The 20,011-nt window shown below is 43.7% G+C and overlaps 2 protein-coding genes across 3 annotated transcripts; both read right to left on the bottom strand.

Moving 5' to 3' along the window:
- Positions 1–270: 270 nt before the first annotated feature.
- kdm5a (lysine demethylase 5A) lies at positions 271–16,576 on the bottom strand. Of its 2 annotated transcripts, none has more exons than XM_084346278.1 (29): positions 15,348–16,576; positions 14,496–14,573; positions 13,922–14,044; positions 13,606–13,776; positions 12,931–13,116; positions 11,839–11,917; positions 11,662–11,753; positions 11,392–11,559; positions 11,161–11,280; positions 10,833–10,991; positions 9,931–10,112; positions 9,669–9,831; positions 9,458–9,577; positions 9,175–9,369; positions 8,857–9,038; positions 8,621–8,745; positions 8,359–8,509; positions 8,126–8,246; positions 7,822–7,998; positions 7,555–7,733; positions 7,093–7,231; positions 6,777–6,956; positions 6,005–6,565; positions 5,750–5,908; positions 5,173–5,301; positions 4,923–5,070; positions 4,612–4,832; positions 3,986–4,456; positions 271–1,177 (listed from the first exon to the last, which is right to left on the bottom strand). In XM_084346278.1, exons 1-29 carry the CDS (start codon positions 15,492–15,494, stop codon positions 851–853), a joined length of 5,253 nt encoding a protein of 1,750 aa, XP_084202404.1. In that variant the 5' UTR covers positions 15,495–16,576; the 3' UTR covers positions 271–850. The 2 variants fall into 2 exon arrangements, with proteins under 2 accessions (XP_084202404.1, XP_084202405.1); XM_084346279.1 differs by having other exon boundaries at positions 11,392–11,550.
- Positions 16,577–17,296: 720 nt separating this feature from the next.
- LOC311252416 (aldo-keto reductase family 1 member D1-like) lies at positions 17,297–19,912 on the bottom strand. The gene is made up of 9 exons (XM_084345567.1): positions 19,730–19,912; positions 19,421–19,588; positions 19,203–19,319; positions 18,771–18,848; positions 18,452–18,574; positions 18,095–18,204; positions 17,778–17,943; positions 17,599–17,681; positions 17,297–17,515 (listed from the first exon to the last, which is right to left on the bottom strand). The coding sequence occupies exons 1-9, from the start codon at positions 19,820–19,822 to the stop codon at positions 17,473–17,475; spliced, it is 981 nt and encodes a 326-aa protein (XP_084201693.1). The 5' UTR covers positions 19,823–19,912; the 3' UTR covers positions 17,297–17,472.
- Positions 19,913–20,011: the final 99 nt, after the last annotated feature.

The following is a 20,011-nucleotide window of genomic DNA, read 5'->3' as shown; positions in this document are numbered from 1 at the left end:
GGAAATGTGAAGCTTAACTTGCCACTTGAAATCAATCAACAAGTCACTGCAGAGGCCTCGGGATGATTGGTGGGTCAAACTCTGGCATTCCAGCCAAATAAAAGGACACAAAAATACCCTCAAATTTTACTTTTTAAAATTATACTTTTGCTTCATTTTGTTTGCATGATTTAAAGACAATCTGTTATTTGAAAGAAAGAAAGAAAAGTCCGGACAAACTGGCTCGTAAAAGCAAATTCACACAATGAAAAAAAAACATCACAATTATCAATCATTTGACTAGGAATAGTTTATTAAAGGTGAGAAAACAAAACAAAAAAAGCCACAATTCATTTTTTTTTAATTGCTTAAAAGTATGTACATTATAAATAATTCCACTACATTACAACCATTTGTGTTTTCCTAGTCTGGAATCCTACATATTGAGATGTTACTGTCTGAGGAGCCAGGCGGAGGGCAGAGGGGAGCGGGTCAGGACGTCCAGTAAAACACAACTGGGGACACGTCTGTTTATTTGCCTGTTTGCACTGAATACAACAGCTGGAGTAAGTGGGTGTTTTTAAGTAAGTGTACCGATGACTTGTTATTGTTCGGGGGATGTTTCTAAACCTAAAACTGTTGTAGGAGGACTTAGTCTTGTCTGAGTACTAACAGCCAATTCAACAGATCTTCGCGCACAGAGAGAGCGCATGTCAGTCGGACTCTTCTCTGCCTTCCAGATGCAAGTTCTTCTTGTGCTCTATAATCCAGGCCGTTACACAAAAACCTCTGGTTTGACCTGTCCTCCCCCCCAGCTTCTTTGTTCCTCAGATTCTGTACAGTCTTGCCTGGATTCTAGTGTTTTTAAGCGCTAACTGCCCTGCTGAGGCTCTTGCTGCTGCTGCTGATGTGAAGCTGCTGGGTTTAGATGAGAGGCGGCGGGCGCGTGAGACCACGACGCCCCGACAGCCGACGACGGCAGGCTCTGCACGCCGATCGACGTCGCCAGCACTACAACGTTCTCCTCCGCTACCTCCTCCACGGTTATCGCCACGCTTCCTCCCGGGCTCACCCCGGCGGCTTTACGGGAGCAGTCCATGCAGATGTAGTCTTCGTTCTCGGCCATTTCGCACGACACGCCCACGCACACCTGGTGGAACCACTCGTCGCAGCCGCCGTCGCACTGCACCCAGTCCACCTGGAGATAGACACGGGCAGACGGAGGAAGGCATGTGAGTGAGGATTAAGGAGGGGCAACAAGGAAACAGGAAGGTTATTAAAAAAAAAAACGTGACAGGGGTTTGTCAAGTAGAGCACAAACTTCCAGAAAAACATCACTCGAGTGTAAATTTTAACAGCACGGTAAAGCTGCAAGTCTGTCACTGTTTGATTGATCTATTGTACTGAAAACAAAGTCAAACACTGATGGACTGTAAATGATCAGGGACATGTTTTGCACACGTATAACGACCGTCAGCTAATTTACTATGGAGTGAAACAAACATCATCATCAAGTCTTTCTCCACTGCTTCTCTTCATCTGCATCTCCTTCTCTGATAAGTGTAGTTCATTAAGAGGCTAGAGTCAAATATTTTCTACACTTGGTTGACAAACACACTAATTTATCAAGTCAACAAATACATTTATGACTGTGGTTGTATGCTGCTATCTTTAGCAGCAAGTCACACAACATTTGATTCTTGAGAGACAAATCGGTAGAGACATCCACCACAGTGACGCGATTATTATTCATTTTATGTTATGGGTTTGGGAACATTTTTAAATGTATAATAATTTAAACAAAAAGGGAGTACATTTATACACAAATAGAGGTTTCAGAGGTTTCAAGGTAAAAGTTCCATATTGTCCTATACTCCTCTGATTGGCTAGTACTTGTTGCCTTTGTTGGTTGGGTACATTTATATATGATTAGTGATTATTGGTTTGAGTTAGGGTAAGAATATCAGGGTTAACCAATCAAAGGCAGAGTAGTGCAGGTCATTCCTTTGCTATCCTAGGAAAATAAATCGTGCTGCCAGTTGAACAGCAAATAGTGATTTGTAAGGAGCGATGAGGAGACCGTTTTTATCTTACATTATTTTTCATTTCTTCTCTCGGAGCAGAAACAGCTCATCGATCATGCAAGGTCAATGTTCACTACATCAGAACTTATTCAGAAAAGGTGTTTCCATCTCTCACGAAGAGCATCAACTCTTTTTGAAAAAGGCCAAAACCACTTCTCTGAGATTTTTATGTCATGTTCAGGTGATCCTGTTCAAGGGTGCAGAGGCACGGGCCTCTTCCCAGCATGCACTGGGCTAAAGGAAGGGTGCACCCTGGACAGGTCGCCATTCTATCATCGAGACAGATTAAACACACAGCTGACCAGATTTGACCTTGTGTTCTGGATTTTATAATTAGTAAATGCATCATCCCAACATCAGGTGTTGTTGGCCCACTTCAGAGCAGCACCTTCATAATTTCACCATCTTTACTCCACCCACAGAGCTGCATGCCTACCAGTTCCTCGGCTCCGATTGGCTGCCCCCGCAGACACACATGAGAATCAGACTAGCCACTGGTTAACTTGGAGGACAGTCTGCGGTGCCGTCTCCGAAAAGGACCACATCAGTGTGTCCTGTTAATACGTTATGTGTAACTCTCCTTAAGGTGTTCCAGTGCTGTTATCAGCTGTTGATATTCAATAAAGTTCCATGATGTTTCATTTTGAGAAGTGTTCGGTATTAACTCGGCAAACAAAAAAAACCCTGTGTCATTCACCTGGACATGGGCTGGAGGTTTAGAGGCCTCCAAAGTGTCATCCAGAATAGACTGCCTGCTCTTACTTTGGCGGGGATGTTAGTAGGAGGGGTCAAGAATTTTCTAACTCACATGGTCTCACAAGTCGGCCAACATCATGGTCAAGGCACATTGTAACAGGGCATCATGTCCAATCTAATTAGGTCAATCTGCACTTCACATCAAACTTTGGAACATGAGACTGCTAATTGAGAAGTACTTCCCAACTTACAACTCCAGACATCATCATGACAGTCAATATACAGAAAATGTAAAGTTCTATCAGCAGCCTCTAATCACAGCAGAAGGGAGTTGCGAGATGTCTCTACAGGCCCTTCCATATACAAATGTTAATACATTTTATCCATAGTCCAGCCAAATGAATGAGCCTCTTATCATTTCTCCAAAGTATTCGAACAAGTTACTCATATTTAGAATCGGTGGTTCACAACTGTCCAGTCTAACTGTAAATGTGAATGATTACAACAGAAAGTTATCTAAATTCTCTCAGTGTGATATATTTATTTTCACAAGACAATTCACTGAGAAAATATGTATTTTGAAAATTATATTCAGAGTGGAAACAGCTAGCTGATTAACTGATAAGTCGATCAGCAGACGATTACATTTTACAAGCAAAAATTTCCCTAATTTTCTGATTCAAGCTTCTCCAATGAAAGGATTTGCTACTTTTGTCCGCTTCATATTTCGGATACAACTAACAGCTAATTTAATTGCCTATTATTTTACAATATTGAGAAAATCAGTTAGTTACTTGAGCATGTGAATATTGGCAGCCGATTTGGACTCAATGGGACATAAGTGACAACATTTTAAGATATGATTTTGTTTACATTTGTCAATATTAGATAATGCTAATAATCACCACATGAATTTTGTCCATATTCCAAGTAAAGACATGGCTTTAAATGAATATTTGAAGAATAATATTTAAAACATAAAGACCTTTGAGTTTGCACTCAGTCACATGGTTGCCTTTGACCTCTGTTAATTGCTAAACTGTAGCTGTGTTTATCAATCATCTATGATTCACCTCTTGAGCCTCTTTCACTGCAACACAACTTCTTGACAACACACTCTCCATCTTAAGTGCTGAATCTCAGACTTATATATGTGGGAAAGTACAGATTCAATGACCAAATCACAATAACACTCTGTAGAGGGCGATGACATCATGAGTCCTCACCTTATCTTTACAGGGTCTCTGGCAGTTCTTGGCTGCACACACAGCGTTCTCATCATTGGAGTCCTCAGCCCCGGACCAGTCGTACTTGGAGGGAATGTCGAGAATCTTCTTCTCCTTCCTCTTCTCCAGCCCCTCCCTGATGGCCTCCGCCTTGGCCGCTGCCTTCTCCTTCCTCTTCCTCTCCTTCTCCTCCTTGGCTAACCGTTTGGCCAGCTGCTTCATCTCCCGGTTCTTGTCCAGGTTCAGTTTGAGTTTTTTCTTCTTGGGTTTGCCCCCGAGACCCAGTTCCAGACCCACCCTTTTCAGCTCTTTGGACTTGGCCGGTCGCATGTCGCCCATTGCCGAAGCCCCGCCAGCGGACGCCGCCATCAGCATGTGGTGGTGCTCTGCTCTTTCTAATTTCCGTTTCCTCTTCTTCTCTGAATCTTTGAGCTTGAGCTTTAGTGGCTTCTCCATTAGAGAGTCGTCAGGCTGTAGAAAAGGTAGGAAAGATGACATGAGATTTTTTTTCCCCATAATTTGACCTCTATCTATGCATCTTTTCACAAAATCAGAACCGACCCAAATCCAATGTTAAGTCTCTATCTAGCTGCGCAATCAGGTTACATAATGGATGACCTCCCTACCTCCATGACCTGCAGGAATCTCTCCTCAGACGGGGGGTGCGTGGCCTGCAGAATCCTCCAGATGTGCTGGGTTTCATCCAGGGACACCTCCAGCAGGTCTCCCAGCATCATCAGCTCCTCCAGCTGCGCCTTCGCCTGCGGGGACAGCTCGAGCACTGGCGGCTCCAGGCTGCGAGGTACCAGGGGGGTCTTCCTGGGCTGCTTCCTGGGCGTGCCCACATCTGAAATGCAAATTCAGTATGAGATAATGAAGACATTCGTTTCAGACTCGAAGAAACGGACGTTATCTACGTAAGTGACTTTGGCCTCACTTTGCACACAGGACTTGGAGGCTGACGAGTAGGCATGTTCAGCGCAGAAGGAGGGCGTGGCAGCCGGCCACATGTGACTGACCACCTCCTCAGACTTAACAGGAATCTCCTCATCGCAGAACAGGTAGGGCTTCACCTCGCCTGGGTCCTGCAGCACAAACAGATGCACCAAGAGGTAAGGATAAGAAAAAAAATTCCTGCTTGATTATATGCATCTTGAACAGCATCACTCCTTGCTGCCCTCACATACCTTCATGTCATAACCATAAGTCTCCCTGATGTCCTCGTCAGAGTCCGTCTCCTCGTCATCGTAGTCCACGGACTGGCGAGGTGATGTGGCTCTGCTGAAACCTGACTGCTGAAAAGTCTGGATGTGCCCCTGAGGAAGGACAGAAATACACAAACATACTCAACATCGCTGATGTGTCTTATATTGACTTTGTCACGAATCATTTCGATTTCTTTTCATGGTCTGTGTATGTAGTGCTTTTAATGTTTTTGTGGCTTTCTCCAATAGCAGAGTACCAAAATAGCTGCTATCTTCTTTTATTATTACCCTTCAAAAACTGTAATTAGGGGTGTAAATAAAGAATGTGTCAGAAAAAAAAAACTTTGTATACTATTTTTATCAAAATACATCCAGTGGATTATAAAGGTTTGTGGCAAAATGCCATCAGGTGCCTCTAACTCCCTGCACTCTTTTTCACATTGTAGATGTCCGTCCAATCTTGTGGTCTATTTTATGTTTACACATTAGTGCCCTCTTCTGGTTACATCTGAAATTGCAGTAGGTGCCACATTTGATGAAAGGTAAGAGTCTGAAGTACCTGCAAGTCAGGGTTGGCAGCAGCTTTCTGCAGCTCGGCATTGATGATCTTCTCAGTTTTCTCCCTAGCAGCCTGCTCCACCATGCGCTGGCTCAGCACAGACAGCTTTGCCAGGGCTGAGGACAGCTCCTCTGTGGCCAGAGCTTGACGCGCTCGGTCCTGGTATGACAGTCGGACCAGTGTTAAGGTGAGAATTTAGTGTGGAAGTGTTCCATATAAATGAGCTATAATGAGTAATGTAATTTTAATGCATACCTGCCAGCTCATTGCCCTCTCTGTCAAACACTGCAAGGCTTCTCCTTCAGGCAGACGCACTGGCAGCTTCTGCAGCGACACCAACAGCGACAGGATAGTCTCTAACCTTGGCCTCCTCGACCGCTGACACAGCGGACACAGGAACTTGGAGTCTTTGCTATTGCTCTGCCAACCAACGCCCAGCTTCTTCTGAGATCCCGTCTTAGGCAGAGGCACGCACGCCCCGTGGAACCAGTCCTTACAAAGCTCGCACTGCAACATGAAGCCACTGGCCGTCTTTCGACACAAGCAGAACTTGACCTCCTCAATACGGTCCGCCATCGCCATCTTGGCTAAATTGGCGGCACGGAGCGAGTGGATGGACTCCACTTCTTTCTGCTCTTTGGCTTTGAAGGCCGCTACAACAGTGGAAGGGTCTCGCACCTCTTCCAGGCTCTCCTCCAGGTCGCTCAGAGCATCCGGGTCAAAGCCTCCTCTCTCCTTCTCCATGAGCTCTTTGACACGTTTCCTCTTGCTCTTGCTGTTGCCGTAGACCCCGATATCAATGCGAGGGCTGAGGACCTAAAAGGAGACACACAGGGTAGCAACAATATATTTTTTATTAATATCCTACTGGTACAAGACATTATAACATCGGTTGAAGTTACAAAAAAAATGTGATCTGAGACTCATAACGCTTATTTGCCTTCAAGTGTCTGTATACAGCACAATTTACACAGTCCTGACTCCGAGAAGCAGAGAGCATCAGATCAACTTTTTTATGATGGCCCACCTGGAGCAGTGTGTACGTGGAGTTCTTCTTGAGGAAGGTGCGACCTGTCCTTTCCCTCCAGGCTCGGGCTGCGGCCACCTGAGACTCCACCTGGGCCAGTGGATCGAGCCGAACGGGGATGGAGCGACCCCTGGCCAGCAGGCTCTCCAGCTGCTCCAGGTAAGCATAGCTGCTGCCGCTCTGTGTGAGGTGTATTCACAGAAGGAGAAGGGTTAGAGACAGTTTACAGATGAAATGCCCTTTTTCACAGCACTGAGGGAAGTCACAATCAAAGGTCCTCAAGGTCACATGGCTTGAGATATGGGTTAGACAATACCTGAATGGCTTCCACCTTAGCGGTCCACTCCTTCGCCTTCTGAAGAGCCTCTCGTAGGGCTAAAATATTAGGTAGGTATGCTGGGATGTTCCTAGCTTCCAGGACAATGCTCTCCAAGGTAACCATGCTGTGTCGAGGTCTGGGGTTATATGAGGACAGACAGGCATTAGATGTATGGCTCAGCCAATAAGATTGAATTTGTTTTTTGTTGAGTAAAATTCAAGCACTTATCTTAAATAATTTCAAGGTACCTAAACCAAAAATTGTCAGACTTTTGAACTCTTTATCATCACATCTAAATTATTACTACAAACACTATCATGAAAATACACTTTATAGGGTTCTTTTATACCCATGGCAATTATGTACACTGTCACTTTGCAGACCTTGAAGACTTTGTATCAAACCTGTCGTTCATTAAGTTATGAACAGAGCTGTGGAAAAGTGCAAATGCATTCTTACCTGGCCTGCAGGCAGGCGCGGGCCTTATCCTCCCATCTCTCTGAGACAGTGAGGATCTCCTGTAGTTCGGCCATGGCTTTCTCTACAGCGTGATGGGGAGCCAGGCCCACCCCAGAGTCTATCAGCCTCTTCATCAGCTCCAGGGTGACGCGGTGAGGCTCAGCCAGGGTGACACGCACCTGAGACACGACAATGACAGCACATGTTACATGAGGCTACAGTTACAACAACTCAGACAAACAGGTTGACGGTGAAGTCTGAGCTAACCTCGTCGAGCCAGCGGGCCTGCTGGAGCTCCTGTTTCAATCGAGGCAGCTCTGGCAGCTCTACATCCAAGCCACTACCCAGGTCCAACAGTGCCTGCAGCTTAGAGGAATCGGGCATCTCGTCCGACAGCGCCACCTGGGCTCGCTCGTGGAAGTCCTCCACATTCTCTAGTAACTCCTGGGAGTAAAAAGTCAAGCACAAGTTTTGTGGTGGCGAAAGCGGGTGATTTATAGAGGGAAGAGAACAAAAGGAAAGAGACATTAAGTGTGGACTACACAAGCACAAAGGAATTGAGGGGACTAACTTTGACTTGTCGGGCCTGGCTGATGATACAGGGCAGCCTGTAGAGCTGATCCACAAAGGCCTTGAGCTCATCCACAGTCAATTTTGTGCGGTTACGACTGCTCTCAGAGCGCAGACGACTGCTGCATACACATGAAAAAAGAGAGACGGGTCAGTGCACACTGTGTAAATGCTGGGCAATCAGTACATCACTTGTCTGTTGGATTACATTAAGGTGTATTCATGTCCACTGACCTGTGCCTCTGTTTGCGGCTAAGCAGCAGCTGAGCTACAGACGAGCACGTCTCCGCCTCTTTGACCATCTCCCTCAGGCGGCGGAACAACGCTTTCTCAGGATACTTCCTGTCCTCTGCATCCTCCAGCAGAACCTTGAGCTCAATAAGATCTATGAGACACACAAAACAATCAAGCAATGGCACAAACAGACACCACTACAATAACACAACCGTTTTTGGGCAACTTTTTCACATTTTGTAGAAGAACTAAAGCTTAAAACCTTTCTTGTTTTTCTGGTCGGCAGCCAAGGCCTCGGTGACCCTCTTCGACCAGGTGTCATAAGACTGAGCCCGTGTTTTGACCCCGTAAAGCATGGACGGAAACTCCTCCAGATCATAACGATATCTGAAAAATATTGTGCAGATATCGACTTGAAAATGTGGTGTGTGTGTGGTCCAAGCCTGAAAGAATCAAATTTAGGCTGTGACAAATTAGATTTCTTGACAGATCTCTCACCGAAGACACTTATTGCCGTGTGGGCAGTCACAGAGATCTGCTGCATGGTGGAGACAGACCAGTCTATCGGGGCTGCAGGAGCAGGTCAGTGCAGACAGGAAGCAGGTTGTCTTACACTTGTGACACTGGCGCTCATCGTCAGGTAAAAGTTCAAACACCTCCTGCTCTGAGGACAGCACCCCCTGTAGAGAAGGAAAGAGAATTGATGATGCCATCGGGCACAATATAAGTTGAGGCAATTACATTAAATGAAAGGTAAGGCATGAGTTCAGACCTTTTACAAGCAAAAACCAACCAAACCAAAAATAAGTAACTCACTTTTTCTTGGACAGCCTGCCTGAGTTTAGTCTCCTCCTCCATCATATCTCCCATTTCCTTGAAGACGGCGGCAGCCAGTTCCACGTCAAGGCTCTCTGGATCAGCAGCCATCTTGCACAGCAACTCCTCGTGGGAGAAGACGCAGTAGCGGTGGAGGCGTCTGTAATGGGCCACGCACTGACGACCCATGGGTAACTAGGGATGGGCATTTGAGAAAGATGAATAAACACATTCAAGGAAAAAATAATTGTTCTTAATGCCAGAAGGATTTGCTTTCCCTCACCCAGTCAGCGGTGCAGAAGTTAACAGCCTCTGCAAAGTTGTAGCCCTGGTTGAAGCCGCTGTGGTAGGCCCTGGGGAAGGTGACCACAAACTCCCCTGCACACTGATTGGTCCTGTACACCTGAGGGTGCAATACATACATAAATATAACTAATAATCAACGTGGACAAAATCTTATCAGATACACAAACGTGAAGGCTCAGAATACATACAGGGACACCGTGCTCCATGAGGACATTAGGATTCATGATGGTGACCAGTTGATGGAGAAGGTCAGGCTGGGAGTCAAACAGTTCTGGAGCCAACTTTTTCATAACGGCCTCCAGCTGCTCTGCTGCAGAGGCCGGCACTCCATACCAGGTCTTCGGTTCCCCCCTGGAGAACAGACAAATAAATTAACATTAAATACACCAGAGTGACTATTTTAATCATCAGACTGTAATAAATTCTTGAGCAATCTTTGTTGAGTCTCACCAATGCAGGAAGTTGATGGAGTAACTCCAGTGATCCTCGATGTGCCAACAGAATGAGGAGAAACACATGCCCACATAGAGCCAGGGCACCTTCATACCCGAGATGTCAACATTGATGTGGGTGAGCACCGACTGCTCCAGCACTGGCATGTTGTTCAGGTTCCAGCCTGAGTTGGCATACTCCTAACAGGAAAGGGAACAAAGAGTGTTCTTTCATTTCAGGGTACATGTCATGTTTTTACTTAAAGGGAAACTTTAACAATTTTCAACCAGATTTGTAAAATTACAATGTCCCTCCATGTTGCCTGTACCCAGAGCTCCCAGCTCATTTCCATCATAAATCAGATTATACCTTCTCATTCAAGAGAGAGTTAGATTAAGAGGGTCGCCAGGGTTGATCAGGGGTCAAACTCAGACCAAACTGTAAAATGAGGCAGTTCGGAATAAATATGAACTAAGATTCTATTACTGCATCATCTACTTCTCGCCTATTTCTTTTTTCCAAAATCATATTTTAATATACTGTTTAGCTGAAATATGAGATTGTTTGATACCAGCCGGGTGCCATATTGTTTCCCGTCTGAACACAGACAAGCCAAAACCAGACACCCCAAGAAAAAAACTTTTGAAGGATCTGTGAGATGGAAGTCTGATGATTAAAATGACCTAGGACACTAGGACACACGGGAATCCTTATTAAATGTAGTTCACTAGTTATAACATACTCACAGAACATGTCAGAAATAATGAACTGAGGTACTCAATGTGATATGCACAGATAACAAATTCTCTAAAAGTTGAAAAATACAACAAGTCATATTCTAAAACAATATATTGAAAATTTAAGAACTCTTCAATACAGGTTTGTCAAGTTAAAAACTTAAAAGAGATCAATGGTCTCACCTCCTCATCTCCCAGCAGCCTCCTTTTACCGTCCCTGACAGGAAATCCGCTGCCCACCTCCTTGGAGCTGATGTCAGCTCCGTACTCCACGATGACGTCCTCCTCGATGCTGCTTACCAGGCGCCAGAACTCTTTTTCCACCAACTCTGTGGGGACCATCTGGGGGCACAAGGCGGTAATAATGAACTCCCCATGCATTATCTCAACAATGAAAAGCCTGTTAGCAACACATTTAACCTCCAATTGTAAAAGAAGAAAGTGTGACAGACAGATGATGAAAGGCCGTCCATGTATAGTTTACATATTACACTAAGGGGATTTTACGTACATGAACAGGCATGTTGAAGTAGTCAGACTTGAACTGGTCAGCCATTTCTCCAAAACTTTGGAGACTGTACTCTCTCACTGCCTGCTCGAAGCCAAATGCCTCTCTGGGCTTACTGCACTCCTGTGAGGGTAGATGGACACACTGAGTACAATTTACATCAAGTGAAAAAGATTAAATATCTAAAGGAAAGACAAATTAATTAGTTACAATTCTACAGTGCTTAAGCCATACCTCAGCAACACACTTTGGACAGCGCCAGTCTCCTTTGGGCACGTCCTGTAGAGGCGGGATCAGGCAGAAGGTGTGGTAGCTGTCGTCACAGCCGTCACACAGCAGGAGCCGGTCCTCCTCATCGCCCCGTCCGCACACCAGGCAGAGGTACAGGTCGATCTGGGGGATCAGAACCACAGAACACAAAGAAAAGGTCACGCCTGCTGTTTCACAAGATATACCAAGCATCACCCATCAGGAAAATGCTGATCACAATCAGCTGACACTCACAAAGTTGACCTCCAAGGTTTCCTTGCGTGGTCTCATTTTGATGGCAAAGGCCTGGGCTTTGAGGTGACGCTGCTTCTTGTTGAATCCATCATCTGAGTGAAAAGGAAAAAGTGCCGGTGTAAGGATAGAAATACTCACCATGTGTGAAAATACAGGTCAAACAAAAATGATCCTCACCAGCTGATACAATCTCCAAGCCGACCATCTTGGGACTTGTACCAAAGATCTTCAGACCTTTTGGCTCCTTGTTTTCCCTCTAGAGAAGAAGAAGAGCAACAACAACATCAGCAACAACAGCAGACTGTGAAACAGTGATCCTGCTGAAAGGCCAAATGTTAAGACGGCCTCTGGGGAGAATGTCTGCCACAGCTGGGAATCTGGAAAGGGAGAGGGATCCTTAAAGGGACAGTTCACCCCAAAATTTAAAAACATATTTTCCCTCTTACCTGCAGTGTTATATATCCATCTAGATTGTTTTGTTTTGAGTTCCAAACTTTTAGAGATATCGACCATAGAGAACTAGGCGGCACTCAGCTTGTACTGCATGAAGCGCAAAAACAAGACAAAAAAATATATATATAATCCACAGACCTTGATATAAGATGTTTCATGTAGGAACTACTTTCTTTCTACCATATCACCATGGACAGCGCAGGATGATTGAGCTGTAACATTAGCTAGTCCCTCGTCCGTGAGTAGCTGCAGCTTCCCTCTGCACATGGATACATGGCTTAGTTTGGCAGAAAGAATATAAAAAACAGCTCACTATTTTCTGGGAAAAGACATTACTGTTGAGTTTTTCATATTTTTTTGGCACTTTGAGCACCACAAGCCAAGATCCACCTAGTGCCATTATATTTGATAGAAGGTAGACGTCTCTACAGCCGATATTGTCAAAACTCAGCGACTTACACCAAAACAATCTAGATAGATAAAGAGCACTAAAGATAAGGGGGAAAATATTTAATTTTGATTTTAGGATGAACTGTCCCTTTAAAGCAAAGGATGTTAAGAGGAATAAAGGGGGGGAATGAGTGCTATGAAAACACATTGTTTGCAAATGGCTTAAATTGAAAACTGAGCACACAAAGGACACATTTATCAAAAATTCCACTCAAAATATGTTTTTACGTAAAACAGCTTATCACACTTTTGAGATCAGCTGATCAAATGCATAAACCCTCTGTATTGTATCCTACATCACCTTATCTACTCAGCTACCACAATTGTAGCAAAACACTTCTTGTAGTTTTTTCTTTTCCCATTTACCTCGGACTTTAGGCGCCTGGAGCGTCTCTCAGGCAGAAGCCGGTGTTTGGTTTGCATTCCATCACTCTCCCCATCTTTCTCCTTGTCCTCCTCCTCATCTTGCTCCTCTTCCTCCATTGTCTCCTCACCCATTCCCTCATCTACCTCTTCCCCATCGTCTCCTTCATCGTATAGCCGCTGGATGCCCTGAAAGGAGTGGAGTGGAAAGAAATTAGAGATTTTTGGAGACCTTTGAAATTAATTCCAGGCTTTGAAAAAGCATTGCTATTATTAATACTGTGACACTTGGTTCAAATCATTTTGTAGCATGTTTGATTTGGTCAAGTTTGGTTGAAGCGACACTGGTAACAGCCAAAATAGATTAAGCTCGATGGGGGATAAAAAGTAGAGTAACCAAATAATAACATCTACTCTCAAAATGTCCACATAATGCAACTTGCTCTATTATATATTTTAAAAAATGATTTTTTATAACTCATGTGAAATCGTATAAATGGATGAATGCCCAGAGCAAGAGTGTGCAGAAAATTTAGGTCAACAATAACACTGTGTTTACACTTGCTTCCATATTGGGGTTGTTTTTTTTGTCAGTAAACCCCCATAATGCTACTGTGCAGCTGTATGAAGCGAGGTCAAACTGTGTTAGCTGGTCTATGTTAACTCAGCACCACTCACAGTCAGCGTGGCCCCAGACTGGAAGAGTTCATACGGATAAAGGATCCTCTCATAGTGTGAGCGCAGCAGTGATCCGGTGCCTTTCCCGGGTGGGAAGCCCATTCGGCTGGCCACCTTGGACCATCTCTTCTCTTTGCACGCTGTCTCGAAGCCACCCTCTGACGACACAATCTAAAACACACAAGCATCCAATATGGGCTTTTTTAAACTACTATGATAGACAAAATCTCTGATTAAAAATGAATAAATAAAAAAACAAAACAAAATGAGAACAGTTGATAAAAAACAATCCTAAACTGATCTAATTGAGTTTTACCTTGCTGAGCTGGTAGAGGTCCAAAACCTTTCTCTCCACATGAGGGAAGCGGATCTTGGATCCCTGCAGTTCCCAGAACTTTGCGATTTGATCCAGAAAGTTGAGCTTAACCCGAGTGAGGGCCTGGAAAGAGAGGGAGAGAGAGAGGACAGACTATGAATGCAGGGGACCAATGTTCTGCTTTCATGCACACTGGACACCTCGGGCAAAATGATGTTTGAATGGCTGCACTCTGACACACCACCATACTTCTCTGGTTATGTGAAAACCTTTAATCCAATACTGGAGCTGTTCTGCTGCTCTCACTTTACATTGAACATAAGAAGGAGTCAAAGGCTCGAAAAAACACACACACAAATCTGGGCAGGTGTAAGACAGACACCGTAGGAGGAAGCACAGTCTGTGTACCCATCTTGAAGTGGCTTAAAGTTTGTGGACAATTTGTGTGTCAATCAAAATTTAAAACAGAATACCTTCTAAAATACATGTTTCCTTCTTCATCAAGCAAATCCCTAGACACACTTTCACTCAGCATGATTGGCATGATGGCATGGTGTATCTTTGTCAAACTCACCTCAAGTTCATTCAGTCTTTGTACTCGAGGCGTAAAGCGAAAGTTGCGTACATCGCAGGCGAATGGAGGCTGCCAATCCTGGCAAACAAGAAATCGGACACATTGAGCAACATCAACAATGAGGACATGAGAGCAACAATGCTGCAACTTGGCAGAAAATCACTGTTTCTTTGGGGAGGGGCATGAGCTGAGCTTATTAACAGAGATTATGGGTTATAAATAATAATAACAAATTACCACTGCTCATACAGTTTGAAAAGTGCAATTCAGGCTATTTTTGTACAGGACTATCTGGGCATAAATACTGTGTGTTGGAAGCTATTATGTTCAACATGTTGTTCAGTCTATTTTGAAGGGATAGTAACGCTTTATTTGGCCACACAGACAAAAACAAAAACATTAAAAATCTACTGGAATGTTGACTTGTATGTGTATTTAACATGACTTAAATCTGGTGTTATGGTGTGACAGGAGCGACAGGCCTGCATGTGGCCCAATGTCGCATCTTCGCAGCTAACGTGGTACAGTCACTGTAGAGTTACTTAGCTAGCCACGAAGAAAATAAAAACAAAGCAAGTGTAATCGGAACTGTTGAATCTATTTCGCCTTTACAAAACTTTTCCGGACAACAGATGAAACACAATATCAACCAAGTGGAAAATATGTACAGTTGAGTGCAAAGAAATTAATCTTATTTGACCTCTATTAGAGTGATGGTAACTAACGTAGTAATGTCGTTGCCTAACGCAAAATACACGCAGGCCCTGATAATCCAGCAATACCTACGTAGGAGCATAACAGGCAAATTCTCGCAGACTATAATCCTATGTTTGAAATGATATGCGAGTTTACCTCAGGGGGCCGGATCTTGCAGATGCCCGTTTTCTCTGCGATGGGTCGGATCTTGTTGATAAATCCTAAAGGATCCGAGAAATCCTCCCAACTCGGCTCAAAAACCGGGCATTCAGGAGGGGGGACGAACTCAGCAAACGCAGACATGTCGGTGTGGCGCCAGTGAAACAGTCTTCAAAAATAATATCTGATAAAAATTGCACCGAGTTGAGCTCAACAGTCCATGATTATTTCCAATTATTCTCGTCTTGGGGAACTTCCTCCGTGTCCATCATGATCCTTCGAATAACAAATCACTTCAATGGCAGGCCATCCCAGTCGCGATGGCGAATCATGATCTGGTTTTGAAAGTGAATGCATTAATACAACAACAAAGCTGATCAATGTTTTGCCATCATCCGCAAACAGCGGGCCAAGCCAGGCCGGGGAGTCTTCACCACCACTCCCCTACCTGGGACGGAGGGCAGGGTCAGTCCGAAACGCCATCATTCCTTCTCACAGACGACAACTTCACAATAACCAACCCTGCAGTGAGGACTTGGGCCAGGGATGATCACAGAAATAGAAAATAAGTTTGTCAACACAAAACAAAAATACTCCGGCTTTACAGTGTTGGCTCCGATATTATGTTACGCAAGCTACCATCGCTATTGCTACGTCTCTGCACCTGGATAGTGCATGATTTCTTCGTGATGATGCATTTCCAACAAAGTTATCCACGGTTGGTTAAGTCCTGTGGCAAGCTGGTAGTGTTCATTAGCTAACGTAATCACGCTCGCTCGTCAGGCTTTCCTAGATAAACTCCAGTCTTTACGTCCACTTCGTCGAGTCTCTGATAGCCAAGCTGGACAACAACACGGGGGAGGCTAGTAGCAGCAAGCGTACACTGTTGACTGGCGTCTTCACTCCGTGCAACAACCCCCCATTCATTGAAGCATTTGAGGCAGTGGAAAACTAGCACACGGCTAATTTGGTTGGCTAATATCAGCTTAGCTAGCTACTGCTGCCCGTTGCGCAGCTAACATTGACATTAGCTGAGAAAGTCGGACGAGCAGCACAGTCCGCCATAGCTTGAATAGGCCAGTCGGAATCACGTAGAAAAAGGGCAATGTTCGTGTTGCTTTGTTTTACCGAGTGTCACTTTCCGTATAATTTAACGTCGTCTGTAGGTACTGTATCCGCATTAGCTAACGGGCTAGCTACAACTAGCAAGGTTGGGAGAGCTGTTATGGTGCCTTCATGAACACTCGGAAACTTTAAAATACTTCCGAGGTCGCAGGTTTTCTAAAAGGTAGCGTTGGCGTTTGAACAGCAATTGTCAACAACTTGCATCAGAAAACAGCGATATTTTGCCGCTATTATGTGTTGTTTCCGTGCAATAAGGAGAGACAATGACATTTAGGTGGTAATTAAGGATACATTTAGCAAACATATGCTAATGTGGGGTTTGATTATTTTTAATTGCCTTTACTAATAGCTCATGTCTACTATAAAAACCCCACATCCCAGCAACCGCGTACTTTTAAAAGACTAGCAGTCTTTAGTACCTATTACATGTTCAACAGGCGTGATTTGATTTGATGATAATATTTCCTACAGCACTTCAACTCAGCATCCTTTTTACAGGTTAACTGCACAGTTAAAGTGTGAAACGTAACCGATTACATAATCTAATTTGGCTTCACGGTTCAGTTTAAAAGGTCATATTCGTAAATATGTATATTTTTTCAACAATAATGGCCAATCTTATTATTGCCGGTGTTTCTGGACCGGTTTACAGTCATATACTACGGCACCCATCCTCCACTTCCGTCGGGACTGTAGGGGCTGTCTAAAGAAGAAGCGAGGCTGAGAACAATGTTTTCCAATTGTCTTTAAATCACTCACCAAGACAAAGAAATATGAACACAGAACTGAAACAATCAGATTATTGCTTTAATGATGTCACATTCATCAAAAATATATTTACATTATTCAACACATATAGTATAAATCAGAAAAAATGTTTCATGAAATGTACAGTACAATTATTTTCAAGTTAAGGCACACCATGTTCTAAAAGCAACAAAGTGAACAAGGCAACTCGTTTGGTCACACTCAAATAAAGTCTCGACATCTGTGGCGTCTAGTAGTCATCATGAAATGGATACTCTGGATGATCGGACCACCTGTTGAGTCAGTGAAGAGAAATAGTAATCATTTATTTATCACAGGAAGAAAACATCAGTAGGCTGCTGCGCGCTACACTCACATGAGAAGCTCCACAAATCGAATGTTCTTGTTCAGTCCCTCGATTGCCTTCATCTCAGCCTCAGAAAGAGAGAAGTCGAATATCTGCAGATCAATCGCAGAACTTTTTAAAGTTCATTTCTTTTTTACACACAGCATGCTGGTGTGATTTGCCGCCTAAACTGTGCCACACAAACAAACCTGAAAGTTCTCCTTGATGCGAACAGGGCTGAAGCTCTTTGGGATGACAACCACTCCTCTCTGCACGTTGAACCTCAAGGCCACCTGGGCTGTGGTCTTGTTATACTTTTTGGCAACTGATACCAGTAGCTCATCTTCCAACAATGGGGGGCATTTAAGGTTTACCCTGCGGAAATGGTTTGGACAGTTTTTACAGTTTTTCCTCGTGCAACATGTTAGCGTTTTAAGCCAAGGACACAGCGTCTTTTATCTGTTACGATTAGTTACACATTAACTGAATGAGAGTACACAAGTTCTAGTACAAATTTCTTGCATACCAGGATGCATCTCTGGATGTCCCCAAGGGGCTGTATCCCACAATGACAATATCATGCTGCTTGCAGTACTCCATCAACTTTGGCTGGGTGAAATAGGGATGGCATTCAACCTGTGGTTAAAAAAGCACAAAAAGTGTTTGTTAGTTGATGGAAATAGACTGAATGCTTCCTTTTGTGAGTCTTGTGTGCTGTATTAGTCATTATTATCACATATTATTAGTTTTCTAAAGGGCATCTTTACAGTTTTTGAAAGGATTTCTGTTCAGTTTGTTGAGAATATAATTATAAGTCAATGACTCGGGGCGTGATAATCCAAGTTCTTCTAATTTGCCTTCATTATTAAGACATTCTCTGTACCTGGTTTGACACAGGCTTGTGTTTCAGCCCAGGTTTGTTGAGGATCAACTCTAGTTGTCTCTTATTGAAGTTGGATACGCCAAGAGACTTTACTAGTCCAGCATCTTTGCAAGCCTCCATCGCCTGTCCAAGGTGTAAAAAAAAAGCGAGAAAGGCAGAAAGTAACAAATTAGACTTTGAACTTTGAACAGATTGTTAGTTGTATTGTTTCCAGCAAATGTTAGACTAAGTGAACTAAGTTAATTAGTTACTTATAATCCATGTTGGCCATTCATGAATAAAAAGATAAGTCTCTGTATTCTTGAGTCTCAAGTCTCACCTCCCACGTGGCACAGAGATCTGTCTCGTGATATATGTGCTTCTCATTCTCATCCTTGGGGTAAAATGTGTCTCCTGGCTTCAGAAAATAATAACATTGTTATTATTATATGAGTGAGTACTGATGAAGCACTGTGTAGTTTTTGAGAAGAAATTCAAATGCAGAAATATTTGAGTTTTTCCATAACTGAATCAACAAGCTGTTCTCAGAAAAAAAAAAAAAAGAAGGTCCCCAGAACAATGTTTGAAGCTAGAAAGGTGGCAGGGTCCGCCACATACAAACAAAGTAAAAACAGTATGAAACTGCATTGTTCTTTAAGGTCAGTTTGTTTATTCAGTCATGAAAACTATTCAGTCAATGAAGATCTTTCTCTTCTGATTAAAAATTCTTGCCCAAAACTACATAGTGCACCTTTAATATATACATGTTTACCTTGAAGGCTGTGGGCATTTCGACAATGTAGAGGTCAACATAATCCAGCTGTAATGTCTTCAAGGTCCTCTCCAAAGCTGGTCGTACCAATTCTGGGGGGTGGAATGTGTTCCACAACTGTATGATCGGTGCAGTTGAAAAGACGTTAGTTGTTGCAAAAGTCCAGCAGCCACTCTGTAGTTGTAAAGTTCAATGAACTCTTAAAGCACTCTCCAAACCTTTCCACAGTAGAAGATGTCCTCTCTCTTTACAGTTCCATCTGCAATTTTCTCCCTTATAGCTTGTCCAACCTCATGTTCATTGAAGTAGACCAGGGCACCGTCAATATGTCTGTAACCAGTTTCAATAGCCACTTTGACCGAGTCACATGCAGTTCCTTTAGGGGTCTATAAAAAACACCACCAGTCATTTCCCTTAATCAAACCCAGTGCACCACAAACTGAACAGTGTACTGTTTTTAAGTGACATGCAGTACTCAGTTAGTTAATGTCTTATCACAAGCTACCTGGCTCAATAGTGTGTCTTACCGTGCGAGGATCCCCATAAGTTCCCAGTCCAATTAAAGGTATGCTGTTTCCATCACTCAAAGGGATGGAGTGGCTCTCAGCTGTCAAATCCATGATTATCAAAGTGTAACAAATGTTACCAGTGCTGCTGCTGCTGCTTGTGTGCTTAGTCAAACCCCAGACTGAAGATTGCACAATACAAATCTGCACAGTATATTAGGTTTGTCCTATGCACTTAATCCCCAACAGAGACTCCTCCCTGGTGGAAAGATCAGCCCCTCACAGATCAGGAAAAAAAAGAAA

The sequence above is a fragment of the Pagrus pagrus genome (assembly GCF_965226575.1).
Source record: "Pagrus pagrus genome assembly, chromosome: 23".
Taxonomy (NCBI): Eukaryota; Metazoa; Chordata; class Actinopteri; order Spariformes; family Sparidae; genus Pagrus; species Pagrus pagrus.
The sequence above is the reverse complement of the archived record's forward strand: the minus strand, read 5'-3'. Positions and strand labels throughout refer to the sequence as shown.